The 24,268-nt window shown below is 43.5% G+C and overlaps 1 protein-coding gene across 2 annotated transcripts in view; it reads right to left on the bottom strand.

Annotated features, from left to right (window-relative positions):
* Positions 1–22,702, bottom strand: part of LOC109455192 (uncharacterized) — a 34,929-nt gene extending 12,227 nt beyond the window's left edge. Inside the window, exons 1-7 of one of the 2 annotated variants that reach the window (XM_019746580.3) lie at positions 22,614–22,702; positions 19,523–19,751; positions 17,516–17,668; positions 14,146–14,294; positions 11,726–11,866; positions 11,163–11,308; positions 5,012–5,107 (exon numbers count right to left, since the gene is read on the bottom strand). In XM_019746580.3, the coding sequence (XP_019602139.3) occupies positions 5,012–5,107; positions 11,163–11,308; positions 11,726–11,866; positions 14,146–14,294; positions 17,516–17,668; positions 19,523–19,702 (865 nt within the window). In that variant the 5' untranslated portion in view covers positions 19,703–19,751; positions 22,614–22,702. Of the gene's footprint in view, positions 1–5,011; positions 5,108–11,162; positions 11,309–11,725; positions 11,867–14,145; positions 14,295–17,515; positions 17,669–19,522; positions 19,752–22,514; positions 22,578–22,613 lie in introns of those variants that run through there. The other variant, XM_074312937.2, reaches the window with a different exon arrangement.
* Between the last annotated feature and the right edge of the window lie 1,566 nt (positions 22,703–24,268).

Here is a 24,268-nt window from a genome sequence, read left to right as displayed (position 1 = left end):
TGTGGGTCTCTTTGCCTAGAATGCCCTCTCTTTTCCAGTTGATGAATCTCTTCTCACTCTTTCCAGACAGAGCTCTTTTTCCCTTGTGGGCCAGCACCCAAAGGTCAAGTGTACATTTTCATGGAACCAGAAGCTCCCCAGAGAAGGTACCTCGTCTTCTCCCTCACTCTACGGCCTTTTCTGGGACCACCAGAACAGGCGGGCATCATGCATTCTGGTGGGCATCAGACTGTTTTGCTTAACCACTACTTAAACGTTCATTTGTGGATGCCATGTCCTGGTAGGACCTCTTCTTAAGGTTGATTTTTTTTTTTTAACTTGTTAAAAATAGCTTCTTTCCACCAGCAAGGAGCATGTGTGATTTCCTGTGTAATTACTAGAGGTTAATAAACTAGAATATAAATTCTGTTTGCTTGATCGTAAGTCTTAAGAAAGCAAAGTGTAATTAGTGTTGGATGATTCACACCTCAGACCTTGGACCCTGCCTCTATTGTTTAGCTATCACCCCAGGATAAAATCCCCCATAAAAATAATTTCAGGATTGTAATCAGTAATTTCCTGATTTGGAACTAATAAAGCTGTTTTGAAAACAACATTTTGACTTTTGAACTTGACCTTTGTATTCCTTAATGCTGCCAGCATTCGTATGGACTGTGGCTATAAGCAATGATGCCTTATTTGGAGGAAGGCGACATAGGGGCTGTAGTAAGTGTCTGATCAATCCCAAGCTTGTGGACTAACCATTTTACGGTTGGACTTTGCTCCCTGTACACATTTAAGTCATATTCTGGCCCCCCAGTCCTAAATCCTTGAGAATTAGGACATCCCTGGAAGCTACAGTGTGGGGCTTGGGCTGCGAAGCAGAGCAGGCTTAGGGGATCGGACACCCCTGAGTCTTTGCTGGGTGTTTCAGGAAGTTTTGGGGCCTTGAGGTGATATGGCAAAACTGGCTGACGGGGCTCGAGGGAGGTAACTTATCAGCAGATGACTATTCCGATGACCTTTCAGGGCCTTCCAATCTTTAGCCATCTTCTGGCTCTTTATGGACCTGACGGGCTTGTGACTAGGCATAGGTCAAGCCAGACGTCACTCACGTGAGCATTGATCACCTTCCAGGCCCAAGATCTCCAGTTACCATAGAGCCCTGGTACAGAGCCATGGGGCTCAGAAGGGGCCAGACTGGATCTGGAAGGGACAGAGAAGCCGAAACAGAAATGGGCCTGGGCCCTGTGTGTTCTGCAATTTCCATGGCAGAGCAGAGGCATCTATCTAGGAGCCTCACTTTGCCCTTGGATTTTCTTCACTGAGCAGAATGAATCAGAGTAGGCGATCTGATTTTCTTTCAAGTCTAAAGCAGTGAGACCCTGGACTGACAGCATCAGCGTCACATGGAAACTTGATAGAAATGCACATTTTCCAGCCTTACCCTCAGAATCACTGATTCAGAACTTTGGGGGTGGGGGGCACAGCAATCGGTGTTTTTATAAGCCCCCCGCATGCCTCCAATGCCACTCAAGTTTGAGGACCACTGATCTAATGATTCTTCTTGTTCAGCGGTGCTTTGAGGCAGGACTGGTTTGGACAGACAGACATCTAACTTATTCCATAAGCCTAGAAATGGGTTACTTTGCCTCTTCTAATAACTTATAAATGACTGCAAAATGTAAAGTTGTCCAGTTCTTGTGAGTACACGCTTGGAGAGGAATAGTAAGGGGCGTCAGGCTTCTGAATGGGGGTTTTGACTCGTACAGTATTGAGTTCAACTTTCCAAGCAGCAGACTAAAAGCCTCCTGTCCACAAAGGGGTGAGCATAAAAGTAGTTGTCTGTTTTCAGTTGAGACCAAATGGAAATCATCTGGACTCCTTGCTCAGGAGGTTGATGGGTTATCAGCTCAATCTGGCCCTTTATTTTCAAACAAGTGGAACAGTGCTACCACAGACCAAACTCACCCCCAACCAAACACCTTATGACTTTGAAAGTAATGATCCAATGTGGGAAACTGTTTTTAAACTTGCTTTGTGAACTCTGGAAAGCATGAAAATAGTCTGCTCCGATGAGAAGCTATAAAATAAATATATATATTGGATGCAAAGTTATTTCTGTTGATCTGAGGCACAGGATTCCTTGGGTGGTAAAAGACTTTAATGGCTCCCATTGTCTATTGGATTAGTCCAGAAGCTTAGCCCGACACATGAAGTTCTCCTCAATGTGACCCACTCCTCTTGCCAGGTCACCCTCCCCTATCTTCTTGTTCCAATGAAACTTGTGGCTTGTGGCTTGTGTTGTCACGGCCTCTCTTCCTCACTTCACTCCTTCATGTGAGTCCTTTTTTTCTTTCCACATCAGGTCAGTCCCTAAGCTCATTTACAAAGCCTTCTCCCTGATTCCGTGTCTAGGGGAGAATGCCCTTCTCTCAGCCCAGTGTCCATGTTTGGTCCTTGGCAGATGCTGTCTGTGTGGTTATTTGTTCCCTAAGTATGTATCCTGTTTCTAAACTACATCTGGGTCCCTTGTTATGAGCTGAATTTTGTCTTCTCCCAAAATTCATAGGAGAGGCACGGAACAGATTCTCCCTCAGAACTTCCAACCCTGCCAACATCTTGATCTTGACTTCCAGGCTCTAGAACCATGAGACAATGTATTTCTGTTGTTTAAGCCACTCAGTCTGTGGTACTTTGTGATGGCAGCCCTAGGAAACCAATGTACTCCTAAAAGGCTGGGGCACACCTGGGCCCCACACAGAGCTGGGCCTTGATCACCATTCTCTGTTACCACAGCTACAGTACAGGAAGGTGAGCTCCTTGGGGCAGGGACCAAGGATATCCCTCACTACGTCCTTTAACACCAGCTCCAAATGGCCCGGAGGACATTTTATTTCATTAGTTTTGACTCAAAGAAATGACCACAGGCAGCCTGCAGTTCTTCAAGGCCTCTAACCTCGTCCCTGGAAAAACTGTGATACTGGACTCTTCTGGGGTCCTTGTGGGAGAGAATGGACAGCTCACAAAGGTCAAAAGAAGCAAGTCTGGTACTTTCATGCCAAGTTTTAGTAGCTAAAAGGTAGTCTTGTGACCTGGGCCTCAACACAGCTATTATTTAAAAGCTGAAATTTGAATAATTGTATTGCTCTCTTTTTACTTTTCCTTCAAACTACGTACCTACCTTTTATGAGGGCTTAGTATCACCAGGATTTACATAGGGGTGGGGTGTGGGGGATTTGGGGGCGTACACAGGAGAAGCCATTCTCAAAGGGCCTCACTTTCAGACTCTGGTGTCACCCCCTAATGAGGTTATGCCTGCATTCTCTGTGTTTTTACGTGTGTTAGAAGCGTTCAATGGGGAACGTAAAGATTCCAAACATCATGTAATTTTTTTAAAACTTCTGCCATTAATTAATTTTAAAAAATTATTTTCTTTTTAAATCAGGACGTTCCAACAAGTAGAAGTAGTCAGAGCGTCTCTCCAGCCTTGAGAAGCCTTGATGTTTCCAGGTAGCTTTTGGCCTTTTGGCCTTTCTGCAAAGCCAAGCTGACTGCAAGGCATGATGCAGACACGCGGCCTCTGTCCTTGTCATCCCTTAAGTCTAGATGCAGAGTTAGAATCAGGGACCCTGTAGTCGTTCTCCTCTCAGGTGGCACCTGGCCCAGTGTACGACTGTCCTCTGTGGGGCCATCTATCTTGGAGACACCGATCACCCTCATCCCCACAGGGACCCCAGCCAACTCCTCTGAAAGGATTTTTGGTTGAAAATATTCCAAATCGGTAACTGTCGAAAATAAATGATAGCCTAAAACGTTTTTTCTTCTCCTTTTTCCTTTTAACAAATGTTTCCAAAATCTACTAGCACTCTCCAGTGGAAAGACTATATGTACATCAGGCAACGGACACAGGGTCTGATAAATTTTCTCACTTTACCTTTTCATTTGGCTTTATAGATCCTAAGAATTTATATTTTTCTAATTTAGTAAGATTTCCCAGAAGAGATGTGAGGATCATCCAAGGACAGGAAAAAGACCACACAAAAACAGATTAAAATTGAGGAAGAGAAAGCCCAAGGGTGACGAGCTTCATTACGAGGGACTGTCACCTCCACACACTATCTGTACAGGAAAATAAAACCAAAACCAAAATCCAATGGATGAAAACAAAACAACACAGATTTAGTTTAGCCTCCCTAAAGAGCTTCCAAACACTGTTCATGAGACACCCAGTGACCGTCTTGTGCTGTCTTTTTGTGACTTCACAATGTTAAAGCGGGAGTGGAATTCAGGAAGTTGTGAGCACCAACTTCTTGATGGGCAGGACACTGGTAAGATGCAAGTGCTGGGGACAGAATCCTGGTTCCCTCAGACTTAGCTGAGAGCCTTCAGTACTTGGATGGCTTCTCCTTTAGTTTAGTTCTGCTCAGAGGTTGTGGAGCTGGTGATTTCTTAAAATTTCCTCTGAGTGACTGAGTTTCTGATTCTAAGTGATGAGCAGAGAAGTCTCCAAGCTGAATTTATCACGTCCTGCTGGTTGTTTATTGCAGCCATATTCTCAAACCAGCCTAGACCCCATACTTGGTGTTTGGCCTTGCCAAATGTGCCAAAGATGCATTCCCCTGGTGGACATGGCTAAGCTGTTCTGTATTGGGTTTAAATCAGGGGTGTCCAAACTTTTTTCAACGTTTTTCACTAAGGGCGATATGCGGTAAAATACACAAACAGCCGGGCCACTCACTCGAGGTGAAGTATGTATTGCCTCACCTGGTTTATTTAAGTAAACTAAATATACTTTTGGAATTTGCTGCGGGCCAATAAACAATGGATCGTGGGCTGCAGTTGGCCTGCGGGCCGCAGTTTAGACACCCCTGGTTTAAATGAAGTCGTAAAACACGGAGTCTTTTTTTCCACTTGAATTTTTCTGTTTGGGGTAATTACTTTAGTAGTGGGAACCCAGAGCCCATTAAAGGAGGAAGTGATTTACAGAATAAAGGAAGTGGGTGGAATACTAGAAACATCACAAAAATACCTTTTTTTCTCTTCTTTTTCCCTAAAGTAGTTTTCACTGTTACAGCTCCAGAAGACTTTGTCATCTGGTTCAAAGTTGAACTTCCTCTCTGTCTGGCTGTATATATATAAAAAAATATTAAAAAATAAAAAGCCTGTTCAAAGTTTCATGAATGGGTTTTTGACACACTTTGATATTCACTATTGCCTTAATTTTATGTACACTTGGGGGAGAGATATTTCTCATAAGAGAGAATTATCTTACTCATTGTCAAAATCACATTCACTTCAGTTCAGTCCTATGTTTTTCATGTTTCTCTCCTTGAGACCTGAGGAGAACAAGCAACCAAGCGGGGCCCCAAGAATCGTCCTGCAAGGCCTTGCATAGTCTTCTTTACATTCCATAGCTGCCTCCTATAAAAGTGGCTTCAAATAGCTGAGATTAGTGAGCATGTAACAGAGGGGAACAATTGCTGGCATGTTTTAATATATATATATGTATGTATGCATTATCTCTTTGGCATCATTCTGGACCCTTCTTTTTTTTGCACCCCACATCCCATCCATCAGGAAATGGTATAGATGTAGAACCTGACTTCCTCTGCTACTACCCTAGTGTCACCTGGATAGACACCTCTCACCTCTCACCACCACCTCTCACCTGGATGACAGCAGTCTCCCGACAGGCCTCCTGCCCCCACCCCACCTTGTCAGTTTGCCACACGGATTGAGGGGTCTTTCTCAAACCTAAGTCCTAAGTCCTCTGCTTCTTCCTAGCTAACAAGGCCCTTGAACATCCCCTCCCACTCCCCTCCCTGTTATCCCTCTATGTGCTTCTTGCTATTCCCTGGGGTCTTGGTGCAGGCTGTCCCCTCTGTCTGGAATGCTATTCCCATTTATCCGCAAACTCACTCCCTTACCAACTGTGTCTGGACACAAACCCTATATTTTCAAGGAGGCTTACACTCAACCATCTATTTGAAATCACACCCCATCCAGCTTCCTCCCCTGGAGACCCAAACTTGCCTATCTTGCCTATCTTTTTCCAGAGCAATTACTTGTAATAAACTATAACACGCATATATTTGTCATGCCTTTTAAAATTGTCTGACTCCCCCTACCCCCATACACACACCCATCCACACACATGCTTAAGCACACTGCATTCCCAGCCCCCTCCTCAGGGACAGGGATCTTTGTTTTATGCACTAATGTCTCTCAAGCACCAGGAACAGTACTGGGTACATATTAGGAGACACACAAGTACACACACACACACACTTAATGAAAGAACGAAGGATCATCATTACTAAGATTGCATTTTACACAAGTAATTAAGAAAATGAAGTGGTCATTGGATTGTGAGGCATTCATGCCTCTTTGTCAGCAACAGAAACTGACTATGCCTGACTGGCAGGAAGGCCTGGGAGTAATGCACAGAACAGGAGAGAAAACCAAACATTTGGGCCTTACAAAGCAGTGGTCTCAAAATATTTTTGCTCTCATATATCCTAGAGGAATATTGAAAAGCTATATCATGTACATTTTGAGGTTGGTACCTAAATTTGTTCATCACATATTTTAAAATTTCAAAGGATGAGATTACTAGCATATGGCAAACATTGACATTTTAAAATAAAATCTGTTATACCATTCTCTTAAGTGTATCAAATGGAATGTAAATTCCAAGCAATTTGATTCCCACCATCTTCCATTTAAAAAAATCCCAAATAACCCAAAATATGAGCTGATTCTTCTTTAGTGATCGAAATTTTTCCATTATTCCTTTTTCTTCTAGTGATTTTACTTGTATTTCCATTTGACTTACTCTGCAGAATTTTATATTTGAAAGTCTTTTATAGCTCATCCTGTAATACTTCTCTGTAATAAAATACTACATTTACCAATATTTAAATTTTAAAAATTTCTTGGGATCATAAGGCTCTAAAGTATTAAAAATATCTTCTGCAGTTATTAATCGATTTTTAGAAGTATATGGTTGATTCATACAACATATGTATCCTATACATTTTGATAAATTCTAATTAAGTACAAAAATAAAAATTTATTGAACAACTCAGTGAGATGGATGGTGCTGTTTTATTTACTTGTTTTTATAATTAATTCATATATTCTTTAAAGAATATTACTGCTAAAATGAGGTAGACTTCAACATCAGTACTATTTCTATTTTCATTGTGATAGTTATAAATGCCGGGAAATCTTGTTCATACAAATGGGAATGGAATAGAGTTGCCAAATGTAACCTCCCTTGCCCCCGCCTCCAATAGAGGACACCCCATTCCATTTCAATGTCAGGTAAACAAATAATTATTTTACTATTATATCTCAAACATTGCATGGGACATACTTATAATAAATTGTTTTTCATCTACAGTTCAAATTTAACTATTATTCAATTCTGTGAATTCCTGAATTTTAAGCTGAAAATCACATGGTGGTTGGTTGATCAAAAAAAAAAAAAAAAGATTTTTAATGACCTGTCACTTGATAACTTGATTATCTCTTCCTTCAAGTATGAGAAAAGTGAAAATCAGAAGCCACCTGTGTGTATGTAAAAAATGTTTTGCCACTGAGTTACTAGAGTCATTCACTTTCTTAACACTTACATTAATATTTTGAATTGACTCTTTGTTTTTGCATCCTGGGGAAGACACTCCGCTCAGATATGGATGGGAGAGAAGTGCGTCTTTCTTCGACAAAGTAAAACGATGATTGTGACTAACGATCACAGGTATTGGGTCCTCACGGAAGCTGAGAATCTGGATATATGTTTAAAATTATCCCTTCCCTCTCATATACTCTGTGCCTGACTGTATTTGGGCTGCTATAATGAAATGTCATAGGCTGAGTGAATGGCTTAGAAACAACAGTGACTCCTCACAGTTCTGAAGGCTGGGAAGTCTAAGATCCAGGCACCAGCAGATTCAGTATCTGATGAGAGCCCACTTCCTGATTCATAGATGCCTGTCTTCTTGCTATAACCTCACATGGCAGAAGGGTGAGGGAGCTCCCTGGGGTCTCTTTCATAAGGGCACTAATCCCATTTAGTAGGGCTCTGCCCTCATGACCAAATCAACTCCTAACACCACCACCATGGGGATTAGGGCTTCAACATATGAGGGGCAGGGCGCGGGGTACATTAGTCTATAGCACATTTGTTTCAAGACAAGGGTTGTAAGGGACAGGGAGCAGGGCAGCTCCAGGGGTCTGACAGGACAGCTAAAGCACAGGTTGTTGGGTGTCATAGTTAGCCTTAGAGGAAGAGAAACCCCGAATTGTACTTGCTGTGGGTTTTGTTGTTGTTGCTGAGATCCTGAATCATGAGAGGAACTTAAAAGAGGTTCTGTATGCTGACCACTGACCGCAGGGCATGGCCCAGCTGCAGCAGTCTGCATCCTGTCCAAGGCTGCTGCGAAGAATGACAGGGCAGCCACTCTCTGTGGTCAGCTCTGACCCTGGCTTCTTGGCTCCCAGGGAAAACACATCCAGAACCCTTAAGAGGAAGCCTTAATGCCCCTTTCAGCAGACACCACTTGGAATAACCAGAATAGGAGAACTTCACATTTCTTCCCCACCCCCGTCACTTCTTTACCTTTCTAATGCCACACCTCTCACACTTTGTCCCTGCCTGCCACACAAAAGTCCCTTGAGACGGTGCTTTTATATATCCAATGATTTCTTCAAAAATCACAGAGTCACTTAGTTATTTAGATCCCAGAGTTATAATACAGGGCTTCATAAATAGGATTGTGGCTTTTGACAGGAATGTTGGTAAAACCAGCAGAAGGAAAGTAATATTTGATAGTAAACATTGTTTTCCAGCTTTCTTTTCTATATTTATTGGATTGACTGAATTATTAAATTCAACAAATAACCTATATAATTCTGATACCTGAAAGTTCCTAAATGGGGGATAACCATTGCATTTACAAATCTGTTCATTACAAGCTCTTTGCATTCATTTCCACAAAGTAGCCTTGACCTCAGCTCTTTTTGTTATAGAGCAAGTCAGTAAATAATATACCTCAATTTTTAAATTGAGATGTAATTAACATAGAACATTATATGAGTTTCCGGTGTATGATGTAATGATTCACCATACGTATATATTGTGAAATAATCACCACAATAAATCTAGTTAATATCCATAACAACACAGTCAACAATTTTTTTTTCTTGTGATGAGAACCTTTAAGATCTACTCTCTTAGTAACTTTCAAATGTGCAATACAGCATTGTTAACTACAGTCACCACGCTGTATGTTAGATTTGAGCTCTTTATCTTAATTTTTTTCCAGCAAGTAGAGTGATTGTGTTCACCAGCAGGCTTCAAGGTTTCACTCTCCTAGGAGAAGGTGGTTGCTGCTATAATAATAAGGAGGATGGTGATGATGATAATTAACATCCTCAAGTACTTACTATGTGTAAGGCATTGGACTAACTGCTTTACGTTATATTACTTAATCCTCACTAAATGCTATGGAGTACCGTGTTTCCCCGAAAATAAGACCTTCCCCGAAAATAAACCCCAGTTAAGATCGTCAGACAGATGGACACAGTTAGTACGTTATGACGATGCTCCAGAAGAAGATGACATGACTGTATTTGAATAAATGTAGATTGTTGTACATGAAAAAAATAAGATATCCCCTGCAAATACGCCCTAATGCGTCTTTTAGAGCAAAAATTAATTTAAGACCTGGTCTTACTTTTAGGGAAACATGGTAGTTACCATTATGTTTACTTAGCAGCTGAAGACGCTGAAGTTAGATCAATTGGACAATTTGCCTAAAATCATGCACAGCTGGAGTAGGATTTGAACCCAGGACTGACTCTAAGTCTGTACTATTAACCACCTGCTATAGTTTACTGTTACCAATGATTGAAAGTAGTCAGCTTTAAAATGTGTCATGAATATGTGCACTTGAGATCCATTAAAACAAATGATAGGCCTTTTATAGAGGAGTAATGAGCTGTTCGTTCTCGTCTGTCTTGCACCTGTCTTGTTTATCTGTCTACTTCTTTGGGGGATTGCTACTTCCTTACTGCAGATCCTGTGATTCTGGTAGGACTGCCCAACAGTGTTCTACCACCCCAATGGGTGTGTGATCAGTCCTGACCAATCATAGTTTACCATGACCTGGGCAATAGAGATTGGTCCAATGACCTGGGCTATAGGGATTGGTCTAATATGTAGACTCAAGGAGGGCCAATCAGAACCTTCCTATGGGATTTGACCCACAGTCACTGGAAGAAAGAGGCTCACACTTTCTGGTTGATTACAAGTCGTGATGATACAGCCCTGGGACTAAACAACATTAACTGTTGTTTCCTGCTTGTAGGAGGCCTGTCTGCACTGGGAAAGAAGGCCAACCCTCAGAAGGGAAGTCAAGAGCAGCAAACTCAGGTTCTCCTAATAACATGCTTTGAGTTCCCGAAATCAGTCATTTCAAAAGACAGCGCCACCTGTGGACAGTTGTATGAGCATATTTATCTTTCATTTTGTTTGGGTTGCTTTCACTTTTAACTGAAAGAATTCTGATTAACATGCTGTATTAATTTCCTATTGCTGCTGTAACAAATGACCACAAACTTAGTGGCTTAAAACAGCACAAGTGTATTACCTTACAGTTCTGGAGGTCAGAAGTCTGAAATGGGTCTTAGAGGCAAAAGTCAAGGTGTAGGCAGAGCTGGGTTTCTTCTGGAGGCTCTGGGACAGAATCCATTTCCTTGCCCTTTCCAGCAGCTAGGGGGCACCTACTACATTCCTGGCTCATGGCCCCTTCCTCACATCACTCCAGTCTCTACTTCCATTGTCACATCTCCTCTCACTCTGGCCCTCTTGCCTCCCTATTATAGAGATTCTCATTACACTGGACTCACCCAGATAATCCAGGATAATCCCCCCACTGCAAGACCCTTAATTTAATCATACCTGCAAAGTCCCTTTGGCCATGGAGGTAACCTAGTCACAGGTTCTGAAACTTAGGACAAAGACATCTTTGGGGGTCCATTATGCTGCTCCCATATCTACTCAGGAAGAAGTCTCTCCATTGACCACAGGGGAAAGTCAGTTTCAATAGCAAAGCTAAGTTTCCTTCTTTTAGGTGGCCCCAGCAGAGTTTCAGGCCAAGTTTCCCAGTGCTTACCTTGGAGTGGCTGAGGGGGATTCCTGGAGTCCGGTGAGGTGGTGGCCGGTTGGTCTTTCCCCTGTATCTCTGCGTACTCTGCTATAGGTCTGAGGAGGGCCAGAGCTCCAGAACATTCCAAGTAATTGCCATCAAGGTGCAGCTCACTGGGGGCGGGGCCAAATACACTATTCATTTGATGTGAATTCTACTTTCTCAAATGTGGGTTTAAGGTCTTTACCTCATAAATTTAAATAATTATGGTAGACCTACTTATAAAATAATAAATAAATAATCATGGTGCATAATAGACCATGTCATAAAAAATAAACCTCGTGACCATGTTAGCTGGCCAGAGACATGCATTTAGCATGACACCCTTGATTCTCAAATGCAACTAAAGGACTTTTCTCTTATACTTAAGAAAAACAAAACAAACATAACTAGAAGAGAAGGAAAGATGATTAGGAACAATGAAAAATCAGGGGAACTCATGGGCTAGTAGGCTCTGCCAATAGCTGGTTATATAACTCGAGACAGAACAGCGCCAACATGCGGGTGGGGGAGCAGTGGTCGCTTCTCACCAAATGGCACTCTGGCATATGACTGAGCCCAGCCTCAGCCCGCTCTGCGGTCCCAGACCACAGTAGCGCAGACTGAGGTCCTGAAGCCTTTGGTTGTTCTCCAGGCCTGCGAAAATATTCTCCATTTCTTCATTTTCAAATCTAAAAAGAAATGACAAACACACATTTGTGACTTTTAAAATCTCTGTCACCCATCGATTGTTAAGTTTCAGGCACCCCCAGGGCAGTTAGAGGCACTTTTGCTGACCCTCACTTTGGGCTTCCAGGGCCAGGGCTGGCTCTGGGGTGGACGGGATCGACTAGGGTGGGGGGGCAGGACAGTGGGCCCAGAGTCTGCCTCCTGGGCAAAGAGAGCAGAGGATGGTTTGAAGTACCCATTTAAGGGAGCGGATGGAGAGCAAGCTCTGAATCTGAAGACAGAAGAGATGGCCCAGCTGGCAGGGATGAAGGAGCCTGGGAAGACTCCAGTGATACCAGGACTCTGTAAAGAGAGGACCTTTTAAAGTACGCCCAGAGCAGGTCCAGGAAAGCTCAACCTTTGGGCCCTCCTTTCATGGCCCTGCGCGGCTCCTCACCTTGTCGGTGCACCGTCCTTGGGGTTTGCAAAGTGAAATCACATGCATCGTACATTCATGCCAGCAACAGCCTCAGGGGTAGGTATTAGGTCAGGAAACTGAGGGTCAGTGAGAGGAAGGGACATCTTCAGAGAATTTAGAATGTCAAGGCTTGAACTTTAAAACGAGGGGCGTCATAGTAACAGAAATAACTTTTAAATTTTTTTAATTCATTCAACAAGTAATTATTGAGGGCCAGCTACCATGGTGGGGATGCAGCTGTGCATAAGAAGGAAGGGTGTCCTGCCTGGTGGACTGCACAGCCCATCAGGGAAGACAGTGAGGAGAGAACTCCAGTCCCAGAGGCCGGTAACCTGCAGTGTTACCAGTGTTGAGGTCGCGGTAGAGAGTCCCAACCCTGACAACTCTAGGTGTCTTAGCCGCAGCAGGATTTCCACTGACAATTAAAATAAGCTGTTTCCTGATGATGGGAATTCCTTCTTTCTTCCTTCTCTCCTTACACCAGTGCAGGTGTCTGGGTCCAGTGCAGGAGCTGGGGTCTGGAGGGGTCTCTTAGTAGTGAGGCTGGTTCTGCCCAGTGCAGTGTGGGAAGCTGGGGAGACTCCCAAGCCAAATCTGCAGCTACTGCATGGTGACCTGAGGCCTCTGCCTTCGGCTGCCCTGTGTTAGGAGACGCTGACTAAGGCTCCTCCAGCATTTCAGAAACCTGGAGAACCTCCACAGAATACTTCCTCTCCCCCAGCTTTTGCTGATGGGCTTGTCCACCGTCACCACTAGGGCCCTAGTTCTTCAATGGGGCCTTTGTGTTGCCGTGGTGGCACTTCTCAGGCATGAATGTCTCTTTCACTTCACAGCCCATTGGCCTTTTGCGTGCAAGGCACCACCTGGCTCCATGGGAAGAGTCACAGAATCATAGACTTGTGGAGTAGAAGATCTCCGTATAGATCACAGAGGTTACATGACCTACCCCAGGTCACACAAGCAGTCTGACATTATTTATGGGTGGTAAATGATATACCCCAAGCAACCTAGGGTCATGGATCAGAGGTGGGCTACGGTTCAGACAGCTGGATTCACATCTAGGCTCCACCCCTAAGAGTGGAATGGCCTTGAACAAACCAGTTAACCCCCCTGAGTTTTTCTTCATCTACAGTCAAAGGATAGAAATGGTACACATACCTATGTAACATTATGTATCCTACATCTACATATAATGGCACATATTTATCTACGCTGGGAGAATTACTTACATGATTCATGCAGTGTGCTTGTCACGCATTCAAGCCCCATTAGCGGATATTATTACTATTATAATTATTACCCCCTGACCCTCTCTGACACACTTGGGGTCCCAGCCCTCTGAAGGACTTGCTGTGTTCTGCCTGAGCACCAGACCTTTCCTCCCACCTCCTCTCCTGGTCAATATTGACCCATCACCTAGAGAATTGTGGTTTCCCTTATCCAAATGTCCATGGACATTTTTGGTGATATTCAGATTTCTACTTTGCATTCTGCATAATCAAGATCATGTCTCCTCTCTACTGTGTAACGACTTCCTGCGACAGCAGCATTCCTTACATATATTTGCATCTTCCTTGCCAGTGAACACAGTGTCTTGCACAGATTGGCCTTCCACAAATATTTGTTGAAAGAATGAATGAATAGACTCTTTCTGAGAACCCTAACATTTACTCGGGAACATTAACTCTCAGGAGGTTTTAGAGTGTCCCCTTTCAGTGATGACGTAATGAGACATAAGGAAAGGGGACATTGCCCTCCCCTGCCTCTGTCTCCCCCAGCTGACAGCAGGAAGAGCCTTGAAAGAACTCCACATTCCAGCCTTACCTGCAGTAATCGAGGACAAGAGAATGCAAACTGCTCAACTGGAGAGCCTGCCCAAGTCTCCCTAGAGACCACAGATCCATCTTGCAATCAATGAGTTCTAGGGTGGTTAGTGGGCAGGTGGTATGTCCCTTCAATTCCAGAAGCAGAGCCTAAGAATGCAAGGTAAAAAAGCGCTTACACAATAAAGACTAATATGCTGTGTGTTTAAATATGTTACTTAAAACTCAATTATGTTCATTACCTACGCATATTTGCTTCTAAGATAACTCTCTAATGACCCGAGGAGAAAATGGCATGAAAACAAAATAATTTCACTTAAAAAATGAAGACTTATTGAAGAACTATGTGGGAAACAGAAAGCTTTATGATGAGATGAGATATACTGTAGCATCTTTTTTTAGATGTTATTATGGGCTGAATTGCATCCCCTTCCAGTTTATACTCCGTGTACCTCCGTATGTGACTGTATTTGGAGATCAGGACTTTAAAGAGGTAATTAAGTTAAAATGCGGTCATTAGGGTTGGCCCTAAAGGAACCTGACTGGTGTTCTTCTAAGAAAAGGAAATTTGGACACAGAGGGAAGAAGATGTGAGGACACAGAGAAAAGGTAGCCATTTAAAAGTCAAGGAGAGAGGCCTCAGGAGAAATCAACCCTGCAGATACCTTGAGCTCAGACTTGCAGCCTCTAGAACGGTGAGACAATAAATTTCTGTTGTGAAAGACGTGCAATCTGTGAAACTTTGTTACGGCAGCCATAGAAAACTAATATAGATATTGATACTCTGACCAACAAATTTTTATCCTCCTATGGCTGTATTCTTTTTAGTAGAGAAGTGTTGCTGTACCAATGTTATAATTAGTAAAAATTATAATAATTAAATTATCTCATAAACTATTTATATTCATAGTTACAGATATTATTAGGATTTAGAGGTCTGCTCAGAACTGGGCTGTGCAAATTCAGCAAGTAGGTTCCTCTCACGTTCAAGCATCTGGACTGGTGGCAACATGTGAACATTTGAAGCCATCTCACGTCCTCTCAGTTCCTGAATGGAGGGGTCAAAGGCAAGGTCATTTCTTGTGGTAACAAATGACCCCTGTCACAGTCCTAACTGACAGGAAAGAGCATTGAAAGCTACAAATCAGGAAGGCCACCTTTTAGCAATTAGAATCACCACAACCTGAGGGTCCTTTAGTTCCGAGTTTAAGCCTAAAAGAGGCTTTGGTGAGGTTTGCAAGATTTGGGGTTTTTTGAGGTAATGACATGTTGGTCAGAGATAGGATTCCAAATTATACCTTGGCTGAGAATAAAAAAGCACTTGCAACCTTAACTACAGAGCTGGTGCCTGAGGCCTCTTTAATAAGAGAACGCCTCGTTTGAGGGCTGGATTGGATTTCTCAAGCTGTGTTTCTGCCAGAGGAGCCAATGTGGCATGCCATCACCTCTGCTCATGTTCAAGAGGTCTGGACCAGGACCCAAAGATCTGAACCAGCAGTGTGCAGTGTCACTTCCGGGGGCACCAGCAGTGCTGCGGGCAAGACCACAGCCATCGATGATAGAATTTGTCAGCAGCCTCCAGATCACCGAGAGTGCTTCATTTTAAGGAACTGTTACGGATCACTTTTAACATGCTTGGACAGCATTCTATTTCCGGCCTGAATGGACTGGGTACCCGGACGGACCTTCTGAATAAAAATGACTAACATTTCTGGTTATAAATGTAAAATAGGTTTTCAAATTTACTTTCAAATTGTGGTCAAATACATACAATATAAAATGTATCATCTTAACCATTTTCAAGTGTGCAGTTCAGTGGCACTAAGTGCATTCACACGGTGTGCAGCCCTCACCATCATCCATCTCCTGACTGAAACTCTGTACCCACTAAACACTAAGTCCCCATTCGGTCTTCCTTCAGCCCCTGGCCACCCCCATTCTACTTTCTGTCTCTATAAATTTGAGTACTCTAGGCACCTCATATAAGTGGAATCCCATAGTATTAGTACTTTTGTAACTGACTTATTTAACTTAGCGTTAAGTTCCTCAAGGTCCATCCATGTTGTAGCACATGTTGGAATTTCTTTTTTTTTTTTTTTAAGGCTGAATAATATTCTATTGTATGTATGTACCACATGTTGTTTATCCCTTCATCTGTCAATGGACGTTTGTGTTGCTTCCACCTTAGGCTATGTGTGTGGATAATGCTGCTATGAACACGAGTGTACAAATGTCTCTTTGAGACCCTGCTTTCAATTCTTTTGGGTGAATACCCAGAAGTGGAATTGCTGGATCATATGGGAGTTCTATTTTTAATTTTTGAGGAACTGACATACTGTTTTCCTTAGTGGCTGCCCCATTTTACATTCCCACCGAAGAGCACAAGGGTTCCCATTTCTCCACATCCTCGCCAACATGTCATTTTCTGATTGTTTTGATAGTAGCCATCCTAGTCAACATCAGGTGGTCTTTCCTGGTGGCTTGATTTGCATTTCTCTAGTGATTAATGATGTTGAAAATATCTTTTGTGTACTTATTGGTCATTAGTAGGTCTCCTTTGGAGAACGTCTGTTCAAGTCTTTTGCCCAGTTTTAAATCAGGTTGTTTTTGTTGTTGTTGAGTTATAGGCATTCTTTAAAAATTCTAGATTGTGATCCTTTATCCGACATACGGTTTGCAATCATTTCCTCCCATTCTGTGGGTTGCCCTTCACTTTGTTGTGTTCTTTCATGCACAGAAGTTTTAAACTTTGATGTAGTCCAAGTCATCTAGTTTTTCTTTCGTTGCCTGTGCTTTTAGTGTCATATCCAAGAAATCACTGCCAAATCCAGTATCATAAAACTTTTCCTCTATGCTTTTTTCTAAGAGTGTTAAAAATATCTTTTAAAATGTGTTGATTGGCAGATTAGTGAGGAATATGACCAATGAGTGAGAGAAAGTGGGAACCTACAATAGTATGCAGGGGCCTGAAGCCAGCTTTCCCTTTGAAAGCATCACGAAAGTAGGTTGATCGATTGATGCACATCGACTTTAGGCTTATGGTACCTCTAGGAAGTAGATGGGAAAAAGAAGTGAGAGGCAGCTGTAGAAAAGTGAGACGAAGCTTTAGCTACTGTATTTGGAAAATCTGCAATTTTTATTCCCTAAAAAACTATACTTCATAATGGTGGGTACATGGATATCAGTTCTATTATTTTTGCATTAAATGTCTGAAATGTTTCATTAAAAATACATTGTTTTTCTTTTTTTAGAGAATACCTTGGAGCATGTCAGTCAACAAACAAATGATTATAGCTGGAACACATGATGTAATATGCTTATATTCAATGTTAAGGTTAATTAAGTAAACATTTTTTAAATGCATGACTCACTAGTCTGGCAACTTCTGGGTTGCTCAGTTGAAAGCCCCAGATGCAGATCTGTTTCACCAGTGTGTAACACTCATCTCGGATCGTCATGAGCAGAGGTTCCAAGGAAATTGGTAGGATGCTTGGCAGGGAGTCTTCAGGTCTTACAAGTACAAACTGTAGTGTAAAAAAGCAAAAAAAAAAACAAAAAACAAAAAACTACAGGTGGACATCATAAAGACACATACATGCATCTGAATATGTAGAGAAAGAATATTGTCATTAGGCAACATTAAAAGAACATTTAAAATAGTTCTTAATTTTGGAACAGGTGTAAATTGGGGTGGTCATTCAACACAAACTTATGAAGTTCCTGCCATATGCAAAGCTCCATGAAAAGTCCTACAGGGCAAAGATTTTTCCATTATTGGGTCAGAAAATTGATCTAGTGGGTTGCAACCAGCTTTTTCTTCTTTCTTTAATGAAATAGGAAAGAAAAGAAATTATCTGAGTGTATCCTATGCAGTAAAGAACGACTGTCTCATGAGACTTTTATTTTAATAATATTCAAAATCAAAATAGAGACCCAACCAAAGTAACTCACCCAACATAAACAGCCCTTATGGTCACACTGAGTCACACCTATCCTTATATACTGGGTCATGATGTTAATTGCATTTCTGATAGTGATTGTAATCAAAAGTGTTTGGAAAACATTGCTGAAGGGATTATATGAACAAGATTTATGATTTGAACAAGATTCATGATTAACCCTTATAATTTAGTAATGGAGGCTAATTATAAAAACTACAGTACAAAAAATAAATTTGTAATTATTTTACCACAAAAAGGATGGCTCTGGGAAGCTCGTCCACTAGGATGAGCAGGGAGACGTGTATGAAGCGGGGAGCCCAGAGAAGCAGCTGCAAAAGATGGAATTAGAAAGAGCTAGAAGGGCAGATGGGGAAGAAGGAGTAGAGGAGGGAGGTAGAGAGGCAGAGGATGAAGGAACAAGAGGGGAGTGGGAAGGGGACAGCTGCCCTGGGAAGGGGAAGTTCAGGTTAAAGAGAGATGATTAGAAAGGAACTGGAGGAGGTTCTTTTTGTGTGGAGCACAATGTAATTATCCTCCCATCCCCAAAAACACATTCAGGAAAAATATGGGTGGGATGGATTTGGGTCAAAGTCACCTTAGAATAATGATCTTTTGATTTTTTCTTAAGTATCTGTCTCTATCCACTTTTGTTTTATTCATTGTCTGGTTTAGCACTCAGCATTTGAGGAACAAAGCAGGTGTTTGATTATTGAAACATAGACCGTGTTTCTGGGCAGGTGATAGAACAGTTGTAAAGCTGCCCAGTAAGTCTTTGGGCGCTAGACTCCCCGCTGCCAGTCTACCGGGTGCCCCTTCCCCAGAGCTGACCCTTTAGTTTCATGTTGGCTTCTCTTATTTTCCCTTCACACCCAATCTTTAGATGTAATCTCAGAAAAAAATATGACATCAGATTTTTTTTTTGAAATCCAGTGCTTTTTGGAGTCAGAATTATATGTTTGCTGACCTCACTCCAAGTAAGATGGGACACATGGTAATGCAGGTCTGTACTGATGACACGGACACATCAGCTGTCAAGGGGAGGAGACATGCACTTGCAGGGGGCAAGTGGGGTCGCTGGAGTGCTGGGGACGGAGGTTCTGCAACGATGACAAACGTGGTGCTTTTGAGCTGGACTTTCCAGATGTTGAGTGGAAGGAGGGGCAGGTTGGCCATTCCAGATGTGAAGTGGTGTGAGAGGAGGCAGGCCTGTAGGAAGCCCTGGGATGGGTAGTTTTGGTGGTAGGAGCGGCAAGGCAGAAGTGCTGAGCGGGGCCGTGGTCCAGAGCCAGGCTTTGGAATTCAATCAGGCAGGAACACACAGAGGGGGCGACACCACCAGTTCTGGGCTTGAAGGTACTGAAGAGCCATGTTCCTTGGGAGTAAACTCTTAGTTGTTTCACTTCAGAGAAGAATGAGGGAAGGAGACCATACACTCACCTTCCTGAGAATCTGTTCATTGTTGATGCTGGTTTTCAAGTCCATTTTGATGGCTGGACACACGGACGTCTGAGTCTGGGCACAGTGCTTTTCATAAGTTTGCAGGAACTTATTAAGAATTGGAACGATTGGCAGGGGTGCTCCTTTACTTTTTCGTTTTCCTTCCTTTTCTCTTGGCATTGTTTTATAGTGTTAGATTCCGCCTCGGTTCTGCAAACAGTAACTTACCCTGAAACCCAACACACAAATATCTTTTTAAAAAGCAGATTGCACCTCCTTCCCTAAAAATTGGCAAGTATTGCTGCACACCCTTCTCTGAAAATCTTAAAAGTGCTTCATCAATCTTAAAATGGGAGTAAGGAATTGACAGAAGACAGTTGAGTGGAATCATTCAATTTCCAATTTCTGTATTCATGGATCCATGTACTTTCTTTTAGATTCTTTAAATGGGGGCTGTACCCATGGAACTCAATTACAAAGGAACACATTTAACATTAATGGTGGGTATTAAATATTACCAAGGACATATTGATTTTAAAATGGCATAATTCTCTTTATAGACATAACTCTTGCCAGGTAGTATATCATAGTGGTTAAGAATGTAGGCTTTGGAGGGGAGCAGACCTGGATTTTAGTCTTGTCCCTACCACTTGACTCACTGGGTAGCTTTAGATAAGTTATGAAGCCTCTTCAAGCCTCTATTTCCCCATCTTTAAAATGGGTTTTGGTTGTCATAAGGATTAAGTGAGATAAATTTATAAAGCACTCAGCACAATGCCTGGCACAAAGTGGAAGTGCTAAATAAACTTTATTGTTATTTTTGATGTTATTATTCAGCTGGCTACAGGAAGTCACCCAATCAGTACCGATTTTGTCCTTTTAATTATCCAGTCCCAAAGGGTCCTTCCACGTGATAACTTAAGGTATGTGGGGTCTCTGAACTGGGTTCACAGAGGCAAAGGTTTATGGGAATTATTAGAGTTTTCCCATTTGGGAAAGTGTCCAGCTAGAGATTATCCAAAAATGTATTTATTATCTTACATCAAAAAGGAGCATCCCAAAGAAACTGGCAGGAGGCAGGGGCTGTTTAGAAAGCAAACGTCAAGAGGGATATAACTTCTTTGCTACCACTGCCCTTCTTTCCCTGCCTGCAAGACTGCAGCAGCCTGCATGCCCCGCTGAGGTCTGCTCCCCACATAGTGCCAGAGTGATGGTTTTCAAATATAAATCAGATCATGTGACTCTTCTGTTTACATTTCTACAGTGGTCTCCTATTACATTTATCTTTACTAAATTTATGTACACTTATTCCATCAGTTATTGAGAGGGGTATTTAAAAGTGAATTTGTCTACTTCTGCTATGAATTCTATAACTTTTTGTTTTAGATATTTTGAAGCTTTGTTATTAGGTGCCTACAAATTTAGAATTTATAAATCTTCCTGGGGCATCTACCCTTTGGTCTTTTTTTTTTTTTTTTTTTTTTTTTAAGGAGGGCACAGCTCACAGTGGCCCATGCGGGGATCGAACTGGCAACCTCGGTGTTATCAGCACCACACTGTAACCAACTGAGCTAACTGGCCACCCCGCCTTTTGTCATTCTTTAATATCCTTCTTTACCTCCAGAACTGCTTTGTATCTCAGAGCCACAGTTCCCAAACTGTGTACTGAGGTGCTTGGAGGCACTGCAAACTTACAGGGCACTTTGGGCTATTTTAAATTTTCAAAGGAAAGCTATCGACATCTGTTAGATGCCACGTGAGCTACATGAAAGTAGTTCACAGTTTCAAATGAGATCACACTTGTATTAGGACCCTATTGCTGCAAAATAAATTCTCCCATCACAAGTGAAAAACATTTTGGAAAGAGAATGAACCCAGCAGAACGTAGACACGCAGGTACTGGGGTAAGGGAAAGTCATAATATTACAGCTCTGGTTGGGACTTTTCAGGTTGTCTAATCCAGGAAAGCCATCACCAGGAGGACCAATTGTCCCAGGACTTTGAAGGCTAAAACCAGGAAAGCACTGGGTGAACCAGAAGGGTTATTCACCCTCCCACTCCCCCACCCATGGCTGTTACCCTGCTGTAGCCTCAGAATTCTGCTCATGACTGTGCTCCAGGAAGCTGCTGCACAGTCACCAAACTCGGCAGCTACCCAGAACCTATTGGCCACCTCGAATCTGGTCTAACTTCTTGTTTTACACGTAACAAAAACGAGGTCTTGAGCAGAAAGGGAAAGAAGGGACTTGCTCTGGCTGAGAGCATAGCTGGGCCTGCTGACTCCCATGATTATTTTTTGGAAGCATCCCAGGTGATGCTTATCGTCGGGCAATTGCCGAACACTGGCATGGCACCATGGGAGACCATGCAGGCGGGAAGAGGGAAGCTTTGGGTCAAGAGGAATTGGTTTAAATCCTGTGTCTGTCAATTAGTAGTAGGGTGATGGTGGGTAATGGACTTCACTTCTCCGAACCTCATTTTCTTTATCTGTAAAAAGGGTGGGAATATTACCTCTTTGGTATTTGTGAGGGTTAAATGAAATAACACCTGAAAAGCTTTTTCCTCAGTAACATGGGGATGAGAAGGAGGATGAAGACTTGTGAGGAATAATGAATTAGTACATGACGGATGCCGAGAACAGAGCCTGGCATGTACTAAGCACTGGGGTGGGGGGCCTGGGGCACAGCAAGGATAAATAATTTGTCTGAGGGCAGACACTGGGTAAGTGGGGCAGCTGGGAATCAAATTAGGCGGTCTGGCTCCAGAACCCAAATTCTTAACCATTCTAAGGTACCACCTGTAAGGTACAGTTATGGACTGAACTCCCCAAATTCACATGTGAAGCCCCCATCGTGATGGTATTTAGAGATGGGACCCATGGGAGGTAATTAGGGTTAGATGGGGTCATAAGGGTGGGGCCCTCATGTTGGGATTAGTGCCCTTATAAGACGAGACACCAGAGTCCATTCCTTCCCTCTCCCCCCACCTTCACCTTTTTCTCCCCTCCCTCTCTTGCTTCCTCTTCTGTCTCCGAGCTGTTTAGAAAACCACCACCTATAAGCCAAGAGAAAAGGGTTCAACATTAACCTACCTTATTGGCATCTTGATCCTGGATTCCCAGTTTCCAGAACTGTGAGAAATAGATTGCTGTTGTTTAGGCCACCCAGTCTGTGGTATTTTATTATGGGGGCGGGAGACGAAGACAGGTACTATACAATATTGCTGCTTACAACATAAAATATTTCTCACTAGCCTTTTCTGGGTATTTACAAAAGCACACACACATACGTTCTGTAACTACTCTATTAAGACCCTTTTAAACCTTGAGTTTCTCACTTCATAGTTTATCACGAGCATTTCTTTATGTCATTCCCATATTCAGTAACTGTGTGGCCCAGGTTAGCAACCACCTAGGCGCTCAAGACCAGCCCCGATTGGCTGGTTCATTAATGAATGTTTATTGGAAGCCTAAGGAGTTGGTGCCCCACTCTGCTAAGTTTTCTTCCCTCATCTGACTGTGACTTTCCTGGGGGTGAGAGTAGGGGCAATTCCCAGAAGGAGGGGGAGAAGGGCCCGCTTGAGTGCCCCGCTCACCCCGTGCCAACAGCTGGGGTTCCCCTTCAGAGTCCCAGGGGACAAGGAGGAGGGCAGGGGCAGGCTGCATGCGCTCCTGCTCCAGAGCTTGCAATGCACGCAACAATGACAAAACATTCCGGGAAGAATCCTGACAACTCACTCGAGGCGGGGACACACCTAGCTGCGGGGCGCCCTTTCCCCCCCATCCCAAGTCCGGGTGGGAGCCCACGGGGTACCTAGGGTGGGGAATGGGGAGGCGTGCGGCGCGCACAGTCCCGTGGAGCCCAGGTCCCAACTCCTGTCCGGAGCAGCTAACCACGGGCCACACAGTTCCGGGGGCACGCTCCCCGCCCCGGTGCTGCGCCCCACACTCACCCAGGTGGCACAGTCCCTGCGTCGCTGGCCTGGCCGGCTTCCCGCGTGAGCCCGGCGCCATGGAGACGGCAGCCTGGGGCAGTCACAGCGAGGGGCAGAGGCTGGAGAGCGGCAGTGCCCTGCGAGGGGCCAGGCGCGGAAGGGAGAAGAGTGGGGGGCTGGAGAGGAGGGGCGGCTGCAGAAAACGTCGTTCTAGAGTTCGTGGGGGCACGGGCTGGGACTTTGAGAACTGGTGTCCTCGCTGCAGGTCAAGGTCGTCTAGGAGGGGACAGAAGTTGGGGATCCATATCCCTAGTCATCTGTGGGGCAACAGAAGCCTCCAAAAGACAGGTGCCTTAGCCTGTTACCGCCCGCGTGAGGTCAGTTGTGGGCCGCACCACAGCCCCTACCTCGGTTTCAACGGTGGTCACTTCCTACAGCAGAAGGCGGATGCTAGCTGTGGGGGATTCTCCTGCGGCTTTCCCCCTCCCCAATCCCAGGAAGAAGGGGGCAGCAGGATAAAGGAGGCGCCCCAGGGGCTGGGCCTGTGAAGGTGAATACTGAGAAGTGCAAAAGCAGTTATGGCTTTCTTTGGGAAGCAAAGAATCGGGAGCAAAAAAAAAAAGAAAAAGAAACAATTTTAAGAAATCTTGCTGTGAGCAGTGGCTTTGGGGCATGTAAAATTTAATGATTTGGGGCAGACTAAAGGCCTCCCCCCAAATATCCATTCCTTAATCTTGAAAACCTGTGAACATGTTAACTTACATGGCAAAAGTGACTTTGCAGATGTGATTCAAGTTACAGGCCTCGAGATGG

This window comes from Rhinolophus sinicus, chromosome 5, assembly GCF_057876585.1.
Source record: "Rhinolophus sinicus isolate RSI-liver-muscle chromosome 5, RSI-T2T, whole genome shotgun sequence".
NCBI lineage: Eukaryota > Metazoa > Chordata > Mammalia > Chiroptera > Rhinolophidae > Rhinolophus > Rhinolophus sinicus.
This window is presented reverse-complemented; position numbering and strand designations above follow the sequence as displayed.